This window comes from Lagenorhynchus albirostris, chromosome 20, assembly GCF_949774975.1.
Source record: "Lagenorhynchus albirostris chromosome 20, mLagAlb1.1, whole genome shotgun sequence".
Lineage (NCBI taxonomy): Eukaryota > Metazoa > Chordata > Mammalia > Artiodactyla > Delphinidae > Lagenorhynchus > Lagenorhynchus albirostris.
The window spans coordinates 54624202-54645305 of NC_083114.1; the positions used below are offsets into that span (position 1 = coordinate 54624202).

Sequence of the window (21104 nt, forward strand, 5' to 3'; positions counted from 1 at the left end):
GCCTCCCTGGGGAAGAAGAAGGAGTCGGGCAGGGCCTGCAACAGTTTGGCAGCCACCAGACTGGGGAGGTGTGGAAGTCTCCAGTTAAGGGACGGTCCCAGGAAATGTGTGGTTGCCCAGACATCACACAGCAGACGTCCACGTGCTCAGGGAAACATCATAACCAGCCATGGACATTGACAAGGGAAACAGAATTGCCACCTCCCAGACCTGCATTAACATCCGCGTTCACTGACCTTAACATTAACCACACATTCACACCACCAGCCAGTGGTTGCACCAGAATGAGCTGTGACGTGTGCAGGGACAGGCACGTCCACGCATCCGGCCTTTCAGGGATGCGTGTTTATTGAGTAGTTACTTTGTGCCTAGCAGTGGCCTCGGTGCTGAGATGAAAGCAGAGACAACGTGAGCTTATTTAAACTGTAGGGGAGGAAGCCAGTGATGCAAAGCAAAGGGCACCTCCAGGTGGTGGTAAGTGGAACGGGTCCAGGAGCAGGTTTGGCATTTTAAATAGGGTCGTTGGGAGAGCGCTTCATGAGAAGTTGCCACGTGACCAAAGATGAAGGCGAACAGGGCGTGAATCACGTGGATCTGGGAGAAGAGTGTTCCAGGAGGAGGGGGAAGACGAGCAAAGGCCCTGAGATCCGTGGGTGCTTGGCGTATACAAAGCCCAGCAAAGAGCCCCACGTGTCCCAGTGTGATGGGGCGCATCGCTTGGAGTCCTCAGGGGCTTTGGCTGAATGAGATGGCAGCCACAGGGACTTGGGGACAGAAGAGGGACATGGGTGACTCGGGTTTTTAAAGGCTTGTGCTGGCTGTTGCGTTGAGAGTAGCCTGAAATGGGGAAAATGCAAAACACGAAGAGGCGGCAGTATCGTCCAGGTGATGGTGGTTTAGTCCACACAGCAGCAGGTAAGAAGCATCTGCTCTTGGTTCCATTTGAAGGGGGTAGAGCTGATAGAATTTGCTGATGGACTAAATGTGGAATGTGAGAGAAGGAGAAGCAATAAGGATTTCCAAGCAGTTGGATGACCGAGCTTCCAGTTACAGCGCAGGAAAAGGGGAGACGGTGGGAGGGGGAGGCACGGAGGGAGAGCTGGTTGGAGACGTCTGTTGGACTTCCAAGGGGAGACACCCGAGGGAGCTGGACACACAGGTGCGGAGTCCAAAGGAGAAGGTCCAGGATGGAGGTGTGAACGGTGGGATCCTCAGCATATAGATGGTCCTGAAAGCCCAGAGACTACATACAAAACACCAGAAGTCTGAAAACGGAGCCCCGGGACCAAAACAAGTGATCGAAGTCTCAGAGCCCACATGAAGAACGTGCTTCCAGAAGGAGGGAGGCAGCAGATGTGCCAACTACTACTGAGAGCTCAAACAAGATGAAATCTAGGAAGCAATTATTCAGGGATGGGCAGACAGCCCATGAGCCTAATCCGGCCCCCCACTTGTTTTTGTAAATAAAGTTTTATTGGCATGCAGCCACACCCATTTGTTTACAGATCGCCTTTGGCTACTTTCAAGTCACAGGCAGAGTTGAATAGCTGCAACAGAGACCGTGAGGCCTGAAAAGCCTAAAGTATTTCTTACCTGGCCCTTTACAGAGGGAGTTTCCAGAGCCCTGGATCAGCATTAAACAGGCCAAGTTCACAGGTGACTCTGATAAGAGCTGGGGGCGGGGAATGCCTGCTTGGAGTGGGTTCACGAGAGAATGAGCAGAGGCAGCCAGTACCGACATCCCTTTTGAGGAGTTTTGCTTTAAAGGGAAGTAACAAAATGGGGTAGAGACTGGAAAAAGACAGTCAACGGAACGGAGGCGGTTTTAAGATGGGAGGAATAACTCATTTGTGTGCGGATAGAAATGATTCTGGAAAGAGGAGGAATTTGGTGAGTCAGGGAAGAGAGGAAGCTGTGAGGGGGGCTGGGATTTAGTGCAGTAACGTGGGGCCCGCCTGAGTAGGGAGCCAGCAGTTCAGCCCTGGTCACAGGAGGGAGGCGGAGGGTAGGGACACAGGGCAGGAGGTGGTCCAGCTGGGCGGGAGCTTGTGGAGTCTTGTGTGATGGCTTCCGGAGCTCCGTGAAGGGTCCTGAGCCAGGAGTGAGGTTGGGGAGGGAGGGAAAATGGGGAAGGGTTGTGTGGAGACTGCAGAGAGTGGACCAGGCCAGTGTATCACGGTGGCCGGGCCACGCAAGGCTGTGCTCGTGAACTGAAAGTGTGGCTTTCCTCCAGCGACAGCCAGCGATGTGACATGTGGGCATGAACCTGACTTAACCGAGGCTGAAGTTCGGCCTGTTGCCTGTGGTGAAGCCCGAAGGGGCAGGGAATTGAGACTAGGAGAAGGTGGTGATGACGAGTCACTCCTACACCTGTTCCCGTCTAAGGACGGTGTTTATCCATTAGCAGATATTTATTGAGCATGATTCTAGGCGCTTGAGATGCAAGGCAGCCAAGGACGTGGGCCCTCCAGGGAGCGTGTTTTCTAGCAGACACCTGGCTACCCATCAGCAGGCACAGCAACTCGGCTGTGTGCCCTTGGGGTTGGGGTCAAGCCTCAGCCCCTTGTGCTATTTGCACAGATGTCACTTAATCCTCATCCAACAAAGGTCTGCTGAATTCGGTTCACACAGGTAAGACCTGCCTGCTGAGGGTGCCCGTTTATGTACGTGTGGTGGCCCTGCATCCTGGACCCCCCTCCTCCCCTTCCCAAGAACGTGACGCCAGCCACTGGCATCCCCTGTCCTGCATTGTCACTTTTCTCATGCTGAAATATGTTGCATCTTTCAAATGCCTCTTCCTGGCCTCACGTTTGCTTCAGCCATTTTTCTGGTTGGTCCCTTTATGGCAGAAACCCTCCCAAAAAATGTCTGCCCGCTGCCTCTGCCCCGTCTCTCTTGAATCCACTCCAAGTAGGTTCACTCATTCATTCCAAACAGTGAATGAATGAATGACTTCATGTGTGACTCTCTACCTGTATCAGAAGACTGAAAAAAAAAAGAAGAAAAAGGGAGGGGTTAGAGAAAAGCAAGGATTTGATGGTACCGAGTCGTCCTAACTGCCGTTCACACATGCCAGGTGGGGACACTTTTATTAGCTTTCTCGCTTTTATGAACTTTCTCCAGGCAAATTGAGAAATTGAGAAGCCTTTAGCGTGCCGAAACCCCGTTGGCCAGCAGGTGGCGCCAAATGCTCTCTAGTCCTCTGCGGGCCAGGGACTTGTAGCTTTCCCAACGCCTCGATTCTGAGTTCTAAAAGTAGTGAAGCAATGTTCATTGCAGCACTATTTGCAATAGCCAGGACATGGAAGCATCTTAACTGTCTATCGAAAGAGGAATGGACAAAGAAGATGTGGCACATATATCCAATGGAATATTACTCAGCCATAAAAAAACGAAACAGTTATTTGTAGTGAGGTCGGTGGACCTAGAGTCTGTCATACAGAGTGAAGTAAGTCAGAAAGAGAAAAACAAATACTGCATGCTAACACATATGTACGGAATCTAAAAAAAAAAAAATGCTTCTGAAGAACCTAGGGGCAGGACAGGAATAAAGACACAGGGGAAGGGTAAGCTGGGACAAAGTGGGAGAGTGGCATGGACGTATATACACTACCAAGTGTAAAATAGATAGCTAGTGGGAAGCAGCCGCATAGCACAGGGAGATCAGCTCCGTGTGCTTTGTGACCACCGAGAGGGATGGGATAGGGAGGGTGGGAGGGACACGCAAGAGGAAGGGGATATGGGGATATAGGTATATGTATAGCTGATTCACTCTTGCTATACAACAGAAACTAACACACCATTGTAAAGCAATTAGACTCCAATGAAGATGTTAAAAAAGATAATTTAAAAAAAAATAAAGTAAAATTTTGTGTAGATATCCAAAATAATAAAGAATGATACAGTCAAAAAATAAAAACAGTGAAGGATCTGCTGCTTCGCTGGCGATGAGTGGGTGTTAACCCCCGGTGAATATGAAGTAGAGTCGTCCCTCGGAATCCGCGGGGGATCAGTTCCAGAACCCACTGTGGATACTACCAAAATCTGCGGGTGCTCAAGTCCCAGTCGGCTCTCTGTATCCGCAGTTCCACATCCACGGATTCAACCAACCGCAGATCCTGTTGTACTGCGCCTGTCTATTGAGAAAAATCCACGTAGAAGTGGACCCGGGCAGTTCAAACCCGTGTTGTTCAGGGGTTCAACTATTATCGGAAGCACTGTGGACACCTGCTGCACTCCTGGACTGAAACTTTCTGCAGAATTGCCGTGTCTTCCTTCTTTTTACAACCTTTGCACGTCACCTTGGTTTTGGGAAGTGGGTGTCTGTGACCCCCACTATACGGACGACACAACTGCGGCTCAGAGAAGTCACCTGGGCAAGTCAGTGGTGCGCTGGGGTCAGCCCAGGCCTGCCTGCCTCTACAGCGAGCTGTTCCAGCTGTCATGTGTGTCCCTGGGGCCCTTGTCAACCTGCAGATGCTGATGCCACAGGTCCAGGGTGGGCTGACACTGCATCCCTAAGCAGCTCCTAGGTGATGCCGATGGGCTGGTCCTCAAAGTCGACTCTCGGCTGGGTTTGAGGTAGACTTCACGCCAGCAGTCTACCTACACTGCACTCAGGGTCCTACAGAGCAGAATTGAGTTATTCCTACAGTGGCAACATTCTGAGGGCCACCCGTGCCCGCACTGTGCTCAATCCTGCAGGCACTGCACTGAACAGACGCATGGGGTCTCTGCCCTCATGGGGTTTACAGTCTAGCAGAGACTGAAGGATTAGCTGTGAAAAGGAACGCTCTGGAAGGGTTTCTAAAACACCTCTTAAATACACCTATACTATTTCCTGGGCGACCTACAGCTCCCATCCAGGTGTGTGGATGGTATGAAAGCAGGTGTGTCTGAGACCCTGGGATCAGGCGGGGGCAAGGGGGGAAGCCGGGGGACTGTCTCCCTCACTCCAGATCCTCTGTGCCCACAGATTTATTTCTGGGAGGCCCAGCGGCGGAACCTCACGGAGCGGGTGAAGACGCTTTTCCTGGCCGAGAACGGCGTCAAACTCAAGAACCTGACCGGCTACACCACCTACATGGTCAGCGTGGCGGCCTTCAACGCCGCGGGGGACGGGCCTCGGAGCACGCCGGCCCGGGGCCAGACCCAGCAAGCAGGTGGGGGACAGACTGGAGGGACAGACGGCAGGGAGGGCGGGGGGCACCTGGCGTCCGCAATCGTGGGGGCGTGGAGGCAGCTGAGCGATCTGGCCTGGGTCCCCGGGCCCCGTGGGACGCCCTCCAGAGTGGGAGAGCACCGCCCACCCCGAGGGGCCTAGATATGAGTGCCCAGAAGAGGGGCACTGTCCCCAGAAAGCCTTGGAGAGGCCCCCGGATCTCGCCCTTCCTCCCCCCATCTTCCCCCAGTAGCCCGCCTTGCCGATGGCCCGTCCATGCCCAACCAGCCGCCTTCTGCTCCCGGTCTGTTCCCATCTGACTATCTCATATCTCCCTGGCTTTGTTCCCTCCACCAGTATTTACTGAGCATTCTCTGTGGGCCCGCACCGGGCCATATGCTGGGAACACGACAGTGAATGAAACCAACAAGGGCCCACTCCTAGGGAGGGAGTCGGATGGTAACCAAGCATCTAGATGAATTAACCTCAGGTGGTAGTGGGTGTGAGTGAGCTCAGGACTGAGGCAGGGAGTGGACAGATGGCTTCCGATGGGTTTGCCCGCGGAGGGCTCTCGGAGTGGCTGACATCTGAGCTGAGATTTCGGTGAGAAGAAGCCAGCCGCGGGAAGTTCTGGAGGAGAGGGGTGTTCCGGGCAGAGGGGCCAGCAGGTGCAAAGGCCTGGAGGCTGGAGGGGATTAGAGAACAGAGAGAAGGCCAGGTGGCTTGAAAGAACGTGAGTAAGAGTCAGGTGGCAGAGGGTCTGGGGACCTTGGAAGGAAGTTTAGGATTAATTCTAAGCGTGCCGGGGAGCCGTTGGTGGGGATGAGCATCTGGGCAACAGGATCTGTTTGTGTTTATAAAAGATCGCCCTGGCTGCTGTACCAGGGACGGGCTGATGGAGGGGAGAGGAGGGAGGCAGGGAGGCCAGTTAGGAGGCTGGGCGGCAGGGCGGGGCCGAGGAGCGGGCGATGCTAAGAACCCTGCAGTCCACACGTGCAGAGCCAGCCCTCTAGATGGTATCTAGAGGCACTTCTCTGGCAACAGTACACTTGACCTTTCCGGAAGCCCTGAGGACGGGCAGGGCAGGAGTTACACGGTTTCACGATGAGCAAGGGTGGCCTGGGAGGTGATGCTTCTCCCCTAAGGTCCCCCAGCTGGTCCATGGGGGAGCAGAGACTGGGGCCCAGGATATCTGAGCATGTCCTGGGCTGTCTTCATGGCACTGGTCCCCTTCTTTGCCTGCCATCGAGTTTTCTCCACGTGGATTTGAATACAGGCCTTTTGGCCTGAAGCATCTTTTCCAACCTGCTGTTTCCCATTCTGTCAATTACCTTTCTCTTAAAGACAGAGTGAGACCCCGTGGAGTCGGTTCCTAAGTATTGCCCTCTTTGGGGACAAGCTCTGGTTCCCGAGGGTCGATCTGCCTGCCTGTCTGTCCCGACCGCTCTCTGTCAGTGTCATCGGCCGGATGTGGGCCCCTGGGAGCGTGGACGCTTCCGTCAGCAGGACAAAGTGTTCTGTCTCACGTCCCTCTAACAGAGGGGAGGCAGGAAGGGCCTCCAGAGCTGGCCTCCGTCCTTCAAGGACGGCTCCCTGACGCTGCCTCCCGGGGCTGGAGCGGAAGCCGGCCCAGATTAGCTCCGGCTCCGTGGGCGGGCAGCTCCGGACAATAATAGCCCGGTCGTCCCACTGGAGCCAGCTCGGGACGCCGCGTGGTTGATGTTCCCTTCCCTTCCTCTCTGTCCTCCCCCTCCGACCTCTCCCCCCCTCCGATGTTTCTGGGGTCACTCCGGGATTCTTGGGCCAAGAAAGCTTCTCTTCCAGAGCGCTGAACGTTCCTGTGGTGTGGTGTCTCTCGGCAGTAATCCCCGGGGCCCCAGGAGCAAGAGAAAGTCCACGTCCGTGGCAGTTCTGGCAGGTTGTTTAGGGCCCACCCGATGCTCTGAGGCCCAGGCACCCCCCAACCTCCTCCACCAGGGAAGCCAAGGCATCGCCCGGCTCCGCAGTGACCCCGGGGCTACCGTCCAGGCGTGTCCTGCGCTCTCAGCCAGGGCTCGGGGCCACTTAGCAAGAGGAAGCCAGCGTTCTCCAACTTTAGGGAAAAGAAAGTCCCCTTTTCTCCCAGTACTTGGACTCTGATGTTGGAAAGAATGCTAACGACCTCAGCGGGGGAGGGAAGGGGGCCCAGTGACCTCTAGTGACCCCTCCCACCCTCTCCGGCACGAAGCCCTGCTTTCTGCTTCTTCCCGGGCCCAAACGCCCCTGCTGGTTCCTTGGAACCAAACCCAGGGCTTTGAACCTCCAGGAAGGAGGAAACAAAGCCCCTCTGCTGTCTCCCCCCAGCCCCCAGTGCTCCCAGCTCCGTCAAGTTCAGTGAACTGACCACCACCTCAGTGAACGTGTCCTGGGAGGCTCCGCAGTTCCCCAATGGTGTCCTGGAGGGCTACCGGCTGGTGTACGAGCCCTGCACCCCCGTGGACGGTGAGTGGGGCCCTCCCTCCCGCGGGGCTCCCCGAACCCACCCTCTGCACAGGTCCTCTCCGTGATCACCACGCAGAGCCATGAGCCCCTCCCCGCTTACAAACGGGAGACCGAGACCCCGACAGGACAGGCCGGGGCATCGCCAAGGTGAAACAGTGGCAAGTTGGAGGCAAAATTGCAACAGTAGCCCCGGCCTCCTGAGTCCTGGGAGAGAACTTTAAAATACATTCTCCCCTTCAGTGGATGGAAGCGGGGAGGAGTGGAAGGACCTATCCCGAGATGGATAATAGAGATGGGCCATCCCCCGATGGTCCCGTCCTACGTGTGCCCGCCAACCTCAGGGGCTCACCCTTCCTCCGGGTTAGTTCTTCTCTGCCTCTCGTGGGGGCAGGAACCCCTCTGAGAATCTGATAAGAGCCTTGGAGCCTCTCCCCAAAAGGCGCACGAGTCCGGGAATCACTGCGGCCCCGCTGCCCTCTGGGAACCTCAGCTCAAGCCTGTTGCTCGGCAACTAGCCTCCCTCCCGCTTGCCCTGAGCCCTGTTCCTCAGTGCCCTCCCCGCAGCCCCGCCCCATCCATCCAGACCCCCGTGGGGACCCTGCCCCACTCCTGGGCCCCTCCACCTGCTGCCCCCCCTCGGCCAAGATTACTGCTGTTTGCTTAGAAAGGCAGGAAGGAGATTGCACCCCTGGTGGCCTGTGTCCAGTTCCAGAGCCCAGTGAGGCCTTGGGGGTATGGCTGGCCTACCAGGTGGCACCCTGGTGGCTAGAGGTGACCGCTTCTGGGGTCACCCCTCCCCGACAGTGGAGCCTGACCAGAACAAGGGGCGGAGCCCTGGGAGCCGAGGCGGCCAGCAGTTCTGGGTCAGCGGCGGGAACAATGGCCCTCAGTCTTCCCGGCCCAACCTGCATGCCAGCAGTTCACCGGGTCTGGAGGTCCCGAGGGGGAGCTGGGCCCCAGGAAGAGGGGTGGTCAGGTGCAGGACACAGGAAAGGGGCCATCTCTCCCACGGAAGGATGGAGAGGGCAGAGGTCACGGGGACGGGACGCAGGGGGACAGACGGCTCCTGTTGCCGTGGCACCAGGGGACCCACACCTGGCGAGGCATGGTCACTTGGCCTGTCTGTTCCTCAGTCCAGCAAACAGGCCCCACGAGGATGCAGCAACCCCTGCTTCTCTGTAGGGAAAACCGAGGCCCAGGCCAGTGAAGGGTTTGCTCAGAAAAGTCGAGGGGCCAGGTACCCAGGGCTGCTGTTCCGGGTCCCAGGGCGCATCACCACGTGACCCCACGGGTACATCGCTCCTTCAGGAAGCCCCTCGAGATCGCCCACTTTTCTGTCCATCAGGACTTCATTCATTCAATACATTGGGCCCCAACCCTGAGCCAGACGCTCTGTTATTTTATTTAATCTCGTAACACCTGGCCTAAGATGCCATTGATACCCTCAGTCAGTAGAATAAAGCGAAGCCAGGGTAGGAGACATGCTCAGAGACCCCCTAGGCAGCTCTGGGGTCTGAGCCCAGCCTGCTGGCCGCAAAGCCTGTCTCCTGGGGGTGGCCGGCTGCTTGGTGTGCATGAGAGAGGAAACCCGGTCCTGGGGAGGCTGGCGGTCGGGAGGATTTTGACTTGGGACTCACAGCACGCAAACTCTCACCTCCTGGAAGCCATCCAGCCTCCCGTCTAGTTGCCGAGATTTGGAGTGCTGTAGCGCCCTCACTGTTGCCCTGAAGAGCCTGGCGGGCTCAGCTGGTGGAGGGCCGGGCGTGGGCTCCTGGCTCTTGCTGGTACAGGAGGAAGGAGGTTGTCCTGGGCTCTAGGGGCAGCTGCACCGGTGTCCCCTCCAGCTCTGGACGGTGGTGTCTTTACAGAAGCACTCGCCGGAAGATGATCCTTGGGGTTTGAATTCTATGGGATGGAACGTGGGGGACCAAAAACAGGGGGTGAAATATGTTTGGCGTACAGTGGTTAAGTTAAGCGAGATGGTGAGTTGTTTTTTCCCTCCAGATGCTGAAGGACCCTCTGGGTTTTCAGTCAACAGCCAGACAGGCAGGCAGGCAGGTAGGCAGGCAGGCAGGCAGGCAGGTAGGCAGCCCGCGGGCTGTGTTCTGAGAGCAGTCTGCAAAACACTCTGTGTGGCCAAGGGTGCTTGTCCCAGCCTGACTCCAAGGGGGTGCAGCCCCTGGCCAGCTCCTCCCCCATGGCCTCCCCCGGCCCTACATGCGGTGTGTCCCCCTCCCCCCCAGGAGTCAGTAAGATCGTGACGGTGGATGTGAAGGGCAGCAGCCCTCTGTGGCTGAAGGTGAAGGACCTGGCGGAGGGGATGACCTACAGGTTCCGTATCAGAGCCAAGACCTTCACCTACGGGCCCGAGATCGAAGCCAACGTCACCACGGGCCCCGGAGAAGGTAGGGGAGCCTTGGGCGGATGCGGGGGCTGCTGTCTCCATACACGGTGTTCAGCCCCCCAAGTCGGAAGGGGGTGCCCAGAGCCGTGCTGGAGCCTGGGGGTGCAGAGTTGAGCAAGACGGGGTCTCTGGTGGAGCACGTGGGCCCCTGGGGTTGTAGGGGGTGGGCCTGGGGGGAGGAAGGGGGGAGGAGGGGGGGTATGTAAAGGGGGAGATTCCAGAAGACTCCATGGGGGTGAAGTCATCCATTCAGATGGCTGCGTGGGAATACAGACCGGCATCTGCAGAATTCTGAAGCTGTGGTGGAGCAGGATGGGAAGGGGTGGGTGTCCAGGTGTGAGGGAAGGCCGGCCGGGCTGTGGAGTGTTTCTCAAGGTGCCACTGATGTCAGATCCCCCGGGGTTCCTGTGATAAGTACAGATTTCTGGGTCCCAGGAAGTTCAGCATCTCTGTGTAGCCACCCTGGGAATGTGCATTTGAACGAGAGCTGAGGTAGCTCTTTGCTACCCACTGTGAGAACCCACGCTCTGGGGGTCTTCAGGCTTGGGAAGATGACACTGGGCAGGGCCAGGGGGCACCTGCTGGCTGCATCCTTCCTAGACAGAGGGGCAGGGTTGGGGGCAGGGCAAGAAAGGAGCCAGGCAGTTACAGGCCAGGCCCTGTGCACTGGGCCTGGGGGGAGGGGAGGGGAGGGAGGGGAGTACCGGGGACCGGGGAGGAAAGAGTGCCTTGGTTTGGGTTTTGCGATGCCTCTTGGGGTCATTGTCAGGCTGGGGGAATTCTTCTGGGCAACTTGAGGTTGAGGCTTAGTTCCCCAGCGTCTCTGTCACCGTGCAGTGTGTCCCAAACATAGAATCCACCTCCCAGCCACTCTGAACTTCCCCCTCGGAGAAAGTACACAGCCCACCCCAGACTCCCCCTGAAATCCCTCCTCCCCATCTTCCCCGCCCATCAGCCAGGAGTGGAGGAGGCCCCAGCTCAGCCCGGGGCTGGGCTGGGAGAGCCGCTGCCCCCCTGCCGGGAGAGCTGGGCCTGCAGAGGCTGCCTCACCGGCCTGGCGGGTTTGCCCAGGGGCTAGTTCAAGGTGGCCCCCCTTCACTTTCTCTTCCTGGGCACTTTGTATTCCCTGCCTCTTGTTCTGCAGAAAAGCCCTCTGGCCCCTGGGCTCTGTTGGAACAAAGCCTGCAGGGCTGCAGGGGGAAGATTGCCAGGGAGCTGCCCCCTGCCCCGCCTCTGCCCTCCCCCTGCCTCCAGCCTTCCCCCCATCCCCCCAGCACCTCTCACCTGAGCCAGCTTGGCTTCCTTGGGAGACAAAAGCAGGAAGCTAGCCGGCAGGAACAAGAAGGACAGTGCGGTGGCTTGGGGACAGGAGAGGGCCGCCTGGAGGACAGGGGGTTCTAACCGGAGGCTTGAAGTGACCCAGGGTGGGGGGGGATCCAGAGGGGGACGGTACAGAGCTGGGGGGAGGGGCCTCTGAGAAAGCACTGAACTGCGCCCACCCGGCGGAGGAGGGGTCAGCAAGGGCAGATTGCAGCTGGGTGTCCTTCTCCCTCCAGGCTGGGCAATGCTGGAAATGCTGGAAGCTTCTAGTCCAGGAGGAGATGACAGCTCCTCTCAGCCCCGAGGGCTGTCCTGTGCGGAATGAGAACTCAGGGTCCCAAGGGCCCCTGCCCCACCCTTCACATCTCCCTCGGGCTGTGTCCCACGCCCTCCATCCCTCAGCCGCCTTTGCCCTGTGCTGTGGGCAGGATGCTCGTTAGGGGAGGAAGGGGGACAGGAAGGAAGGCAGTGAGGCCCTTTGAGGTCACGGGCGGTGCTGGACGCGGGCTGGGCAATGGGCCGCCACGCTCTGGTAGTGAGTCTCTGGCCTGCTGTCCGGCTGCAAGCCTTCACAGGCCCCGAGGATCTTCAGTCTGAAGCTGGGCTCTCAGCTCCTTTCCCCGCAGGCGTCCACAGGGGCCACCAGGCCAGCCAGTCACCCACCCCCTCACTCCCTGGCTCACTCCCTTGTCCCATAAGCACCTAGGAAGCACCTACTGTGTGCCAGGCCCTGGGGGTACAGGGCTCCAGATGTCGTGGGGAACAGCAGACAGGGCCCTGGGGGCAGTGGGAGCCGGTGCTGCAGGGCACCCCAGGGAAGAAGGGGTACAGGACTCTTAGCAGATAGCACGGGCTCACTCCTCTCACTACGGAGGCGAACGTCTGTCTCCTGCTCTGGCCCCTGGGGCCAGTAGCCCGCGTGGCCGACTTAACAGAGCCAGCAGCGGGGCCAGGTTCTTCTTCCTGTTGGACGCAAAGCTTCCAGATCCTCCTGCAGCCCTGGCCTCCTCTCTGGCCTAGGCTTAAAGCAAATGCAGCTGGGAACCTTTCTGGCATCGTCACATATACCTCTCCTGGAGTGCAGGGGCTCTGGGTGACCTGGCAGAGAATAAGTCAGACCCAGCAGGCCTGGGCAGGAGGCACTCCCGGGGCCTCGGCACACGCAGGTTCCTGGAGCCCCTGGCCGAGGTTGGTTTTGACGTCCAGCACCTCCTGCTGGAGCTCAGGAAGACAGCCTGGGCGCCTGTTCTGGCTCCCATGCATCCTCTCACCCACTGTGTGCCCTTCACAGGTGCCCCCGGGCCGCCCGGAGTGCCCATCATCGTGCGGTACAGCTCGGCCATTGCCATCCACTGGTCCAGCGGAGACCCCGGCAAAGGCCCCATCACCCGCTACGTCATAGAAGCCAGACCTTCAGGTATGTCCCGCCCGGGCTGAGCCGGCTTGCCCTCGGGAACAGAGTGCCTCCACTTGGGGCACTGATGTCGCGTGAGAAGGGGCTTGTGCTGCCCCAGGTGAAGCTAGAGGCAGCCCTGTGACGAGTGGGAAATGGGACTTGCATCCTTAGTTAAGGGAAACCCAGGAGGCCCCGGAGAACAGCTATAATCACCAGGTGAGGACCGACTCATGTAAGGGTCATCCAAGAAGCCAGAGAACAAGGCTTCCCTGGTGGCGCAGTGGTTGAGAGCCCGCCTGCCGATGCAGGAGACGCGGGTTCGTGCCCCGGTCCAGGAAGATCCCACATGCCGCGGAGCGGCTGGGCCCGTGAGCCATGGCCGCTGAGCCTGCGCGTCCGGAGCCTGTGCTCCGCAGCGGGAGAGGCCGCAACAGTGAGAGGCCCGCATACCGCAAAAAAAAGAAGCTGGAGAACAAAGATTTGGGCTCCCATCTGCTAAACACCCATGTCCTCCACACGACCCCACTGACGAGTGCCCCACAAGGAGGCTGGCTGTCCCCCGGAGCCCCAGCTGCCTCTTTGAGGCCCGTCGCCGCTATCATGGCTGTCACTGCAGTTCCTGTAATGTCTCAGTCTCTCCTCTCAAGCCTGAAATCGAATCACAAGAACTTCCAAAGCCATCAGGAGATGAGCGGTTGATAAGTCGCTGCAGGGGGCTGTCCGCCGAGCTCCTGTTTCACAGTCGAGGTGACACCTGCTCCTGCTTTTCCGGCTCCCCTTACCCCCAGGAGCTCCCCTTACCCCCAGGAGCTCCCGGCCGCAGCCAGCTCCCTCCGTTGCTAGGTTTCTGAGTTAATCAGAGATGCCAGAGTCGGCTCAGGCTGGAGGCTTGTTCTCCGTATTCCGTGGATCTGTGATTAGGTAATTGAAGTTGAGAAACAAACAAAAAGACTGTGTTGCTCCAGCACGAATAGCAAATACTAATCAGAGCAGGAAGCCAGCATCTCAGTAGCTAATACTTCTAATAGGGTGCTGACACATCCCAGCGACGTGGTTAGTACCGCGGGGTGGCGGAGCGCTGAACATCTCAATAGCAAATAGTTCATTCCAGCGGTTCCAGGAAGGCGCTACCACCCTGCCATTGCCTTAATCTGGGACTAATAACTGCAGGCACAGATAGCTATTACATCCCGCAGCTCAGATCCAACGTGTAGCCGGAAGATACGCGCAGCCTTGGCGCCCTCCCCTCTCCGGATGGTCCCTCCCTGGCCCGCCAGGGCCAGCTGCTGACTTGGCTGGGAGACCTCCGCGTGCTTCTCTCAACCAGGGCCTGTGCCTGTTTCTCCCATCCAAGTTGGCCTGCCGGGGCGCCAGGCTCTGGAATGTTGGCGCTGGACTTCAGCCCTGTGGATTTTCCAGCGTTCCCTGGGAGGCCCGGCAGGGGACCTGGTGTTCCAGGTTTGGGGGCCGCGACTCGGCGCGCACACTTGGGGTCAAGGACTGAGTGTCAGAGGAAGGATCAAGCCAGGACCCCCTGAAGGGCGGGGATTCGGGGTGGTACCCGAGAGCTGGTGACGGGAACACGAGGGGAATGCCGTGCTTCTCCCCCCGGCTGTACATCCTCTTCAGGATGGAATCGCTCGCGTCCTTGGCTCTGCCGGCATCGCCTGTGCTCCCTCCTGGGCAGAATCAACTAAACATGAGAAGCCAGACGCTGCAGACCAGGGAGGGACTCTTTCGGGCCAACTCCCAGGGCTGTAGGCCAGAGACACAGCATGACGCTCCCTCAGCTTCCGGCCTGGCCCCGTCGCCCCGGCTCCACCCTTTGCTCCTGTGTGGGGAGGAACAAGGAGGGTCAGACAGCAGGCCGGAGCCCCCAGCTTCTGGGAGGCAGCGGGGTCCTGGCCGAGCCCACCTGGACACGGTCATGATGGTCAGCGCCCGCCGTCCTGGGCACAGGGAGGGCGTTCAGCGCTGGGACGAATCAGGCATCTCAAGGCTGAAGCACCAGCGCTGCCACTGTGACCTCGGGAGGATGAGCTCAGCTGTCTCCACGCCTTGGTTTCCGCATCTGTAACATGGGTACAAGTGTTCTTCCTTCTCACCGTTGCTGCCAGTAAAGCCCTTGGAACCAGGATGCTTGATAAGGAGTGAGTGTCGCTGTTTGATCATCATCATTGGTATCATCACCGTGCCTGTCATCAAGGGTGAATGAGAGAATTCAAAGTCACAGGAGGAAAATGGATTTGCACCCCAATACTTGTATTTCGGGGCCTGCAGTACTGAAATCGGGGCCTGTGTTTCATGATGCTATGGAAAGGCCAGGGAAGAAAGGTTTGCACTCACTGATTCAAAAACACTTCAAGTCTGCCTGTGCTGGGTGCTGGGCTACAAAGACAGATTAGGCACGATCCCTGCCCTGGAGGACTTTCACAGCCTAGCAGGAGGAAGAGAGACAGTCAACAAAAAGATGTGATGTGTATGAGGCAGGCACCGAAAAACAAATCATTAAGAGGGAAGGTGAGGACCCTGGAGTCTTCTAAGGAGAGCAGAACGCAGACGGGCCGCCTTTCAAGCAGAGGGACCCAGGCAGGAAGGTGGCCTCCACAGGTGCCACCACACTCCTGGTCCAACATTCAGAAATGATGATGGAGTTACGGCCACTCCACCGGGATTCCTGACTTGGGTGGATCTGTAAAAAATAGTGTGGGGAAGGAAACAAGCAAAATCCATCCGCCCCGGGGAATGGCCGAGCTGGGAGCAGCCTGTGGGCCAGAAAGACAGCTCTTACGCCAAGGAGTTGAGAAGCAGACAAGGAAGGACGGTGAAGCCGGTGGAGCGGAGGACGTGCTGTGGGAGCTGGTCCAGGCCAGCGGCAGCTGCTCAGGATGAAGACCTGGGCACTCAGCCCACCAAGGCCCTTCTGAGACCCCTGGGCCCCTGGTCCATGTGAAAACGGGTCCCGTCCAGGGCCCAAGTGGCTTGACACTTTGGTTGCTGAATCAGCCCTGCACTCACGCAGGCAGGACTCACCCTCCTCCCCAAGCCAGGCCAGCCCCATGGGCCCCACACAGAGCATCTACGGAGGATGCCACTGGGCCCTGGAGGGTGCTGCTGGCCTCTTCTGTTGCATGGGCAGCACGCTCATTCCTTTTGAAGCAGGTGGAAATGAATGATGGCCCAAGAGGACAAGGCCCAGAGAGCCACGGACAAAGGGGGACAGGCCTGAAGGTTAAGTCAGGAGCTCAAAGGATGGGGGTGTAGGGGGAGAGCGGACGGAGTCCCCTCCAGCTCTCACTGCTCCCTCATTCTCGTCAGATCTCCTCTCCCAAACGGAGCCCCATCACATCCAGGCAACTTGACCAGAACCTCACAGGCAACCCCCGTCCCTCCTACAGCGATTGTTAGAAAGTCCTGTTCTTTTTGTCTGATGCCACTACTGTGGGTGTTTTGAATAGGAAGGGGGATCAGAAAAATAGGGGCCTGGTTAAGTAAAGGAAGGCCTACCCCCATGATAACACATTAGGCAGCCTCTTAAAAGCATCTGACCAGCGTGCTTTACTGACAGGGAAACGGATCTGTAGATTTCTTCTGCACAAAGTGCTGGAATGGTGAGGCTCCTTCTCTGCATGGTGATATTGGGTTGGGTGTTAAAGGAGTTTCTGCCTATTATACATTTTTTTATTATACATTTTTTAATGTTTTACGGACATTTTAATTAAAAAGAGGGTGTTCCCAGGTGGTCCAGTGGTTAGGACTCAGTGCTCTCACTGCCGGGGCCTGGATTCGATCCCTGGTCAGGGAGCTAAGATCCCACAAGCTGTGCAGTGCAGCCTAGACAGATAGAGAGAGAGAGAGAGAAAGAAAGAATAAAAAGTCAGATACTTTTTGTAAATGTCTCCTGAGGACCTGCTAGGTGCCGTGCACCGGAGATTCAGTGTCGAAGGGGCAGACCCAAAAGGCCCCAGCATCAGAGCACCAGTTAGGGTCGGGCAGGGCCCCTCCTCACGGGCACCTCCCTCTCTGTGCCCCTGCAGACGAGGGGCTCTGGGACATCCTCATCAAAGACATCCCCAAGGAGGTGACGTCCTACACGTTCAGCATGGACATCCTCAAGCCAGGCGTGAGCTATGACTTCCGGGTCATCGCTGTCAACGACTACGGCTTTGGCACCCCCAGCAGCCCCTCCCAGTCTGTGCCAGGTACTGTGGCCTGCGGGTGAGGGGTGAGGGTGCCCCATTGAAGAGCCTTGTGGTGGAGTCTGGGGCAGGGATGAAGGAGGAGAGGTAGCAGCCCCAGAAGACTGGGGTGGGGACCGCTTCAGTTCTCTAAAGCAGAGAGCCCTGGGCCAGGGCCTGAGTCAGCCTTCGACTCTGGAAGGAGCTGGGGGCCAGGGGTCTTTTGGGTTCCTTTTCAAGGACTCCAGAAGCCCTGGGCAGGGGGCCCAGTGGGCTTGAGGATGAATCAGCGGAACCAAGATGAGAGTCTCCCTGAGCTTGTCACCCAGGAGATTCAAGGGCACCAGGCCATAAACTGCGTGTTTCCGCGGAAACCTCCCCCCAAAACTGAGCCAGCAGCCTGTGAAGCGCAGGCCTGAGCAAGCAGCTCCCCGATGGGGCAGGACCCCATCCCTCCCCTGCCTCCTTGCCTTTCTCTTCCCACTGTCTCCAAGCTCACAGAGGATGCCAGTGTCGAAACCCATGACCCCAAATCTAACCACTAGCCACTTTTAAAACCGAGGGCTCTTCCCTCGAGGCAGGAATATAACTCAAAATGTCTACTCACCAGGCAAGTTTCACCCTTGCCCTGATAGAAACAAATCATGGTAAGTAAGCACTTCAAGATGAAACAGAAGAGCCAGCCCCCGTCAGGCAGCAGCATGGATTAGTACCGGCCGGGTGCAGGGAGCACAGTACTGGGGGCTCTGGAAGAAGGGGAGTCTCCCTGGAGGAGGCTTTCTGAAGACCCATTCATGTCCACCCTCCCAGCTCCCCCGCCTTCTGCTACCAGAAAAAGATTTCTGTCACAACTGAACCTTGGGAGAAACTCTCCCAGGCCCATCACAGACCAGGCAATCGCCTTTCCAACCACATTGCTGTCTGTCTGTCAAGGTAGCCCCTGGGCCACGGGTGGCAAGGAAAAATAAGAAAGGAAAGATAGCAAGCACACTGCAAGTCCTCCCTCCTGTGTCTTTAGCAGACATCACTAATCAATCCCAGCCCTCTTTCCTAGGGAGTCTAGAACCGACCTCAGAACTTTTCTCAAAACAGCCCTCCAGGCAGCGCTTTACTGATTGCTCAGAGCTGGCCCTTGAGATGAAACCGTCCCTACCAACCTCAGGTTCTGCCTCGTGCAGAGGGCACAGACCCAGCTACCGTGAAGTGTGAGAGCAGGTGGTAGGGTCCCAGCTGGAGCAGGAGGCTTGGAGGCAGGACGGAGCTGAGCGGTCCTGGCCCTGACCCCCGCCCCGTGCTCCAGCCCAGAAAGCCAACCCCTTCTACGAGGAGTGGTGGTTCTTGGTGGTCATCGCGCTCGTCGGCCTCATCTTCATCCTGCTCCTGGTCTTCGTGCTCATCATCCGGGGCCAGAGCAAGAAGTACGCCAAGAAGACAGACTCGGGTGAGCCGGCCCTGAGCCCTGCCGGCTGCACGGGGACTCTCACGCGGCTCCCTCCCTTTTGGCAAGGGCGGGGTCTTCCCTCTCCTGGAAACGCACTTGCTCTGATGGGGGAGGGGCGGCGGCAGCCTAGGGTTCCTACCCGCCATCTCCATCTCCTGTTATAACAAGAGAAGGGGGGCAGCCCAGCCATGGGGGCGGCAGGGAGGCCACCTGGTCTGAAGGGATGGAGTGAGCGATGGATGTCAATCCCCCCCCCCTTCCCAGGGACCAATCCCAAGTCTGGTGCCCTGGGCCATGGGGAGATGATGAGCTTGGACGAAAGCAGTTTTCCTGCCCTAGAACTCAACAACCGGCGGCTGTCAGTCAAGAACTCCTTCTGCCGAAAGAACGGCCTGTATACCAGGTAGCGGGGCTGTCTGCGTGGGGGACCGGGGGATGGAGGCTTGGGGGCCAGCTGTGCCGAGGGACTGGGGGACTCCTGGGAGGGCCACAGAGCAGGCAGGACCCTGTCCTGGAGCGGCATCCACTGGGAATGGTCATGAGGAAGACAGAGCCGGGCCCAGGCAGCTCCACAGGGGCTGGGGAGAAGGTCACAAGGAGGTGGGTACAGAGGGTTTGTGCCAAACACAGCGGAATACAAATCACTTGCACCATTCTGCAAACCACCGGCTGCTGTGTGGGGCCAGCTGCTTCTAGTACAGGCCTGAAGCCGCGATGGTTACTGGCCCTAAAGGCGAGATGCGCCCGGCGAAGGTGGGCCAGGCAGGAGTCCCCCCGTGACTGCTTATACCTTAACTTGTCCTCCTTCCGGAAAGAGAGGGCCATCGCAGTGTGGACGCCCTCTCCCCCGGGTACCTACTCATACCTGCTGTAGCTGTAGACAGTTTTCTCCCACCGGCCCCCCAAGTCCACAGGCTCAGCGTCATCCTCAAAGGGCAGCATCTTGAGAGCAGCCAACCAGGGGAGGTCTAGGCGGTCCAGCTCCTGTCTCCTCCTGACACCTCTCCAGCCCCAGGCCCCTCCTAGCCCCACTCGCTGCGGCGGGCCGGGCTGCCTGTGTCCAAGGGCAGGGGCAGCTGCTTTGGCTCGTGTGAGCCTCACCTGATTGACCCGGCAGTGTCGGGCTCCCGGGAGCGCGGGAGCATTGGGGCTGCGGCCCAGGGGCTCCTCTCCCCAGCCTCAGCCCTGTTCACATTCCCGGCTCCTTGGAGGTGCCCGCGGGAGTGGGGGATTTGCTTCTCCCAGGCACCGCTCACAAAGCTTCCCTCTGTCTGGTCCTGGAAGGAAGAGCGACGTGTGTCTTCAGCGGGAGGACAGCGGGAGGGGTGTGCAGGCCGGCCAGCCCCCCCCTCTTATCCGCTGCCAAAGCCAGCTTTCCAAAGAAAGAGCCGTTTGAGGCCGCAGTGGCCAGCCAGGCTCTGGGGCCCTGCCACGTGGAAAAAGAGGACGTTTCACCCACGGCCTGGCCTCGCCTGCCTCTCACACCCCCGGTGTCCACACACTGCGGCCCCTACCCCGCTGTGTATACACAGAAGTCCGTGGTCCCCAAACCAGCCCCAGGCGCCGGGGGCCCGACCCAATCACAGTGACACATCGGCGCCCACTCAGCCTGCATGTCGCCAAGACTGTCTTAGCCTGGCGCCCCATTTTCTCCCTCCTGCCACTGTCCTGCTTTGCCAGTCTTGTCTGCGTGAAGCTGCTGCCGGTTCTGCCATCTTACTCTTAAGTAGTTTAAGGACGCAGCTTTGTTGATTGGAATAAAATGCATGCAGATACAGTACAAGAGGTTGGAGGTAGCAGGGGGCGTTGCTTGTGACACAGTCCCAGGCCACCAGATCGTTCTCGGAGTGGCATTTCGGCAGCAAACCGCCTCCAGCCCGGGCGGGACAGCTGGGGTTCAGGGCCTCGGGGCCATAAACGCTTGCTGGAGCAGGGTAGGCAGATCGTGGGGGCATCAGGCCCTGGGCAGGGCCCCCTTGTACCCCACCCTGAGAAGACACAAATAGGGCAGAGTCATGGGGGACCCCAGCCACCTGCCCAGGGCCCCTGGGAGCCTGCCAGCCTGCTTCCCCTGCCCCCATCCTGTCCCCCACCCTCTCATGCACCCCACGACAGGCAGAGTGCCCGAGGCGCCCTGTCCTGGCTGTTTGTTCAGATGACTCAGAGCCAAGCCCCTGGGAAACGCACAACTTTCTCTAGGGCTGATTTTTCAAGGTAGGGTGTGACTTAGCCTATCTCTGGTCTCTGAGCAGATGTGGAGGGAGGGAGGCCATGAGTCTCCTTTTTTCCCTAATCCTCTGTGTTAACTCTCAGAAGCTCACTTTGTGAGTTTAGGAGTCACACGGGGAGTTTGTCTGCAGGGCAGGTGTCCAGACCTCACCTGAGATTCCGATTCAGGAGGTCCCAGTGGCGCCCAGAATTGCTTTGCAACATTGACTGCCAAGCGCTCCCAGTGCTGGGGCCTTAGAGTCAAGGTTCTCCTTCCCCGAGCCCCCCATTTCCCTGAGCTGGTTCGGGAGGCTTGTCCTAGGCCTTCAAGACCTGGGGCGTCCCCAGCCAGGCAGGGCCTCCAGCCCAAGGCCCAGGCCTGCCGGACGAGCAGACCCGGGAAGGAGGAACACAGGACGGAGGAACACAGGACGGAGGGGTCTGAGGGCCTCCAGCCTCCCCTGTGCCTTCCGGGCTGGACGAGGCTGCTGTGAGGGAGGCCGGGTCTCAGCTCT

At 58.5% G+C, this 21104-nt stretch overlaps 1 protein-coding gene and 1 long non-coding RNA gene across 2 annotated transcripts in view; one reads left to right on the forward strand and one right to left on the reverse strand.

Moving 5' to 3' along the window:
• The window catches only part of SDK2 (sidekick cell adhesion molecule 2), a 93803-nt gene that overhangs the window by 62916 nt on the left and 9783 nt on the right, over window positions 1-21104 (forward strand). Inside the window, exons 33-39 of the mRNA XM_060135284.1 lie at window positions 4976-5162; window positions 7505-7642; window positions 9886-10047; window positions 12658-12783; window positions 16800-16964; window positions 18241-18381; window positions 18646-18784. Coding sequence (XP_059991267.1) covers window positions 4976-5162; window positions 7505-7642; window positions 9886-10047; window positions 12658-12783; window positions 16800-16964; window positions 18241-18381; window positions 18646-18784 — 1058 coding nt within the window. The remainder of the gene's footprint in view (window positions 1-4975; window positions 5163-7504; window positions 7643-9885; window positions 10048-12657; window positions 12784-16799; window positions 16965-18240; window positions 18382-18645; window positions 18785-21104) is intronic.
• Window positions 9020-11463, reverse strand: LOC132511740 (uncharacterized). The gene is made up of 3 exons (XR_009537702.1): window positions 11331-11463; window positions 10322-10451; window positions 9020-9547 (listed from the first exon to the last, which is right to left on the reverse strand). It is a non-coding gene; the product is annotated as an uncharacterized LOC132511740 (long non-coding RNA).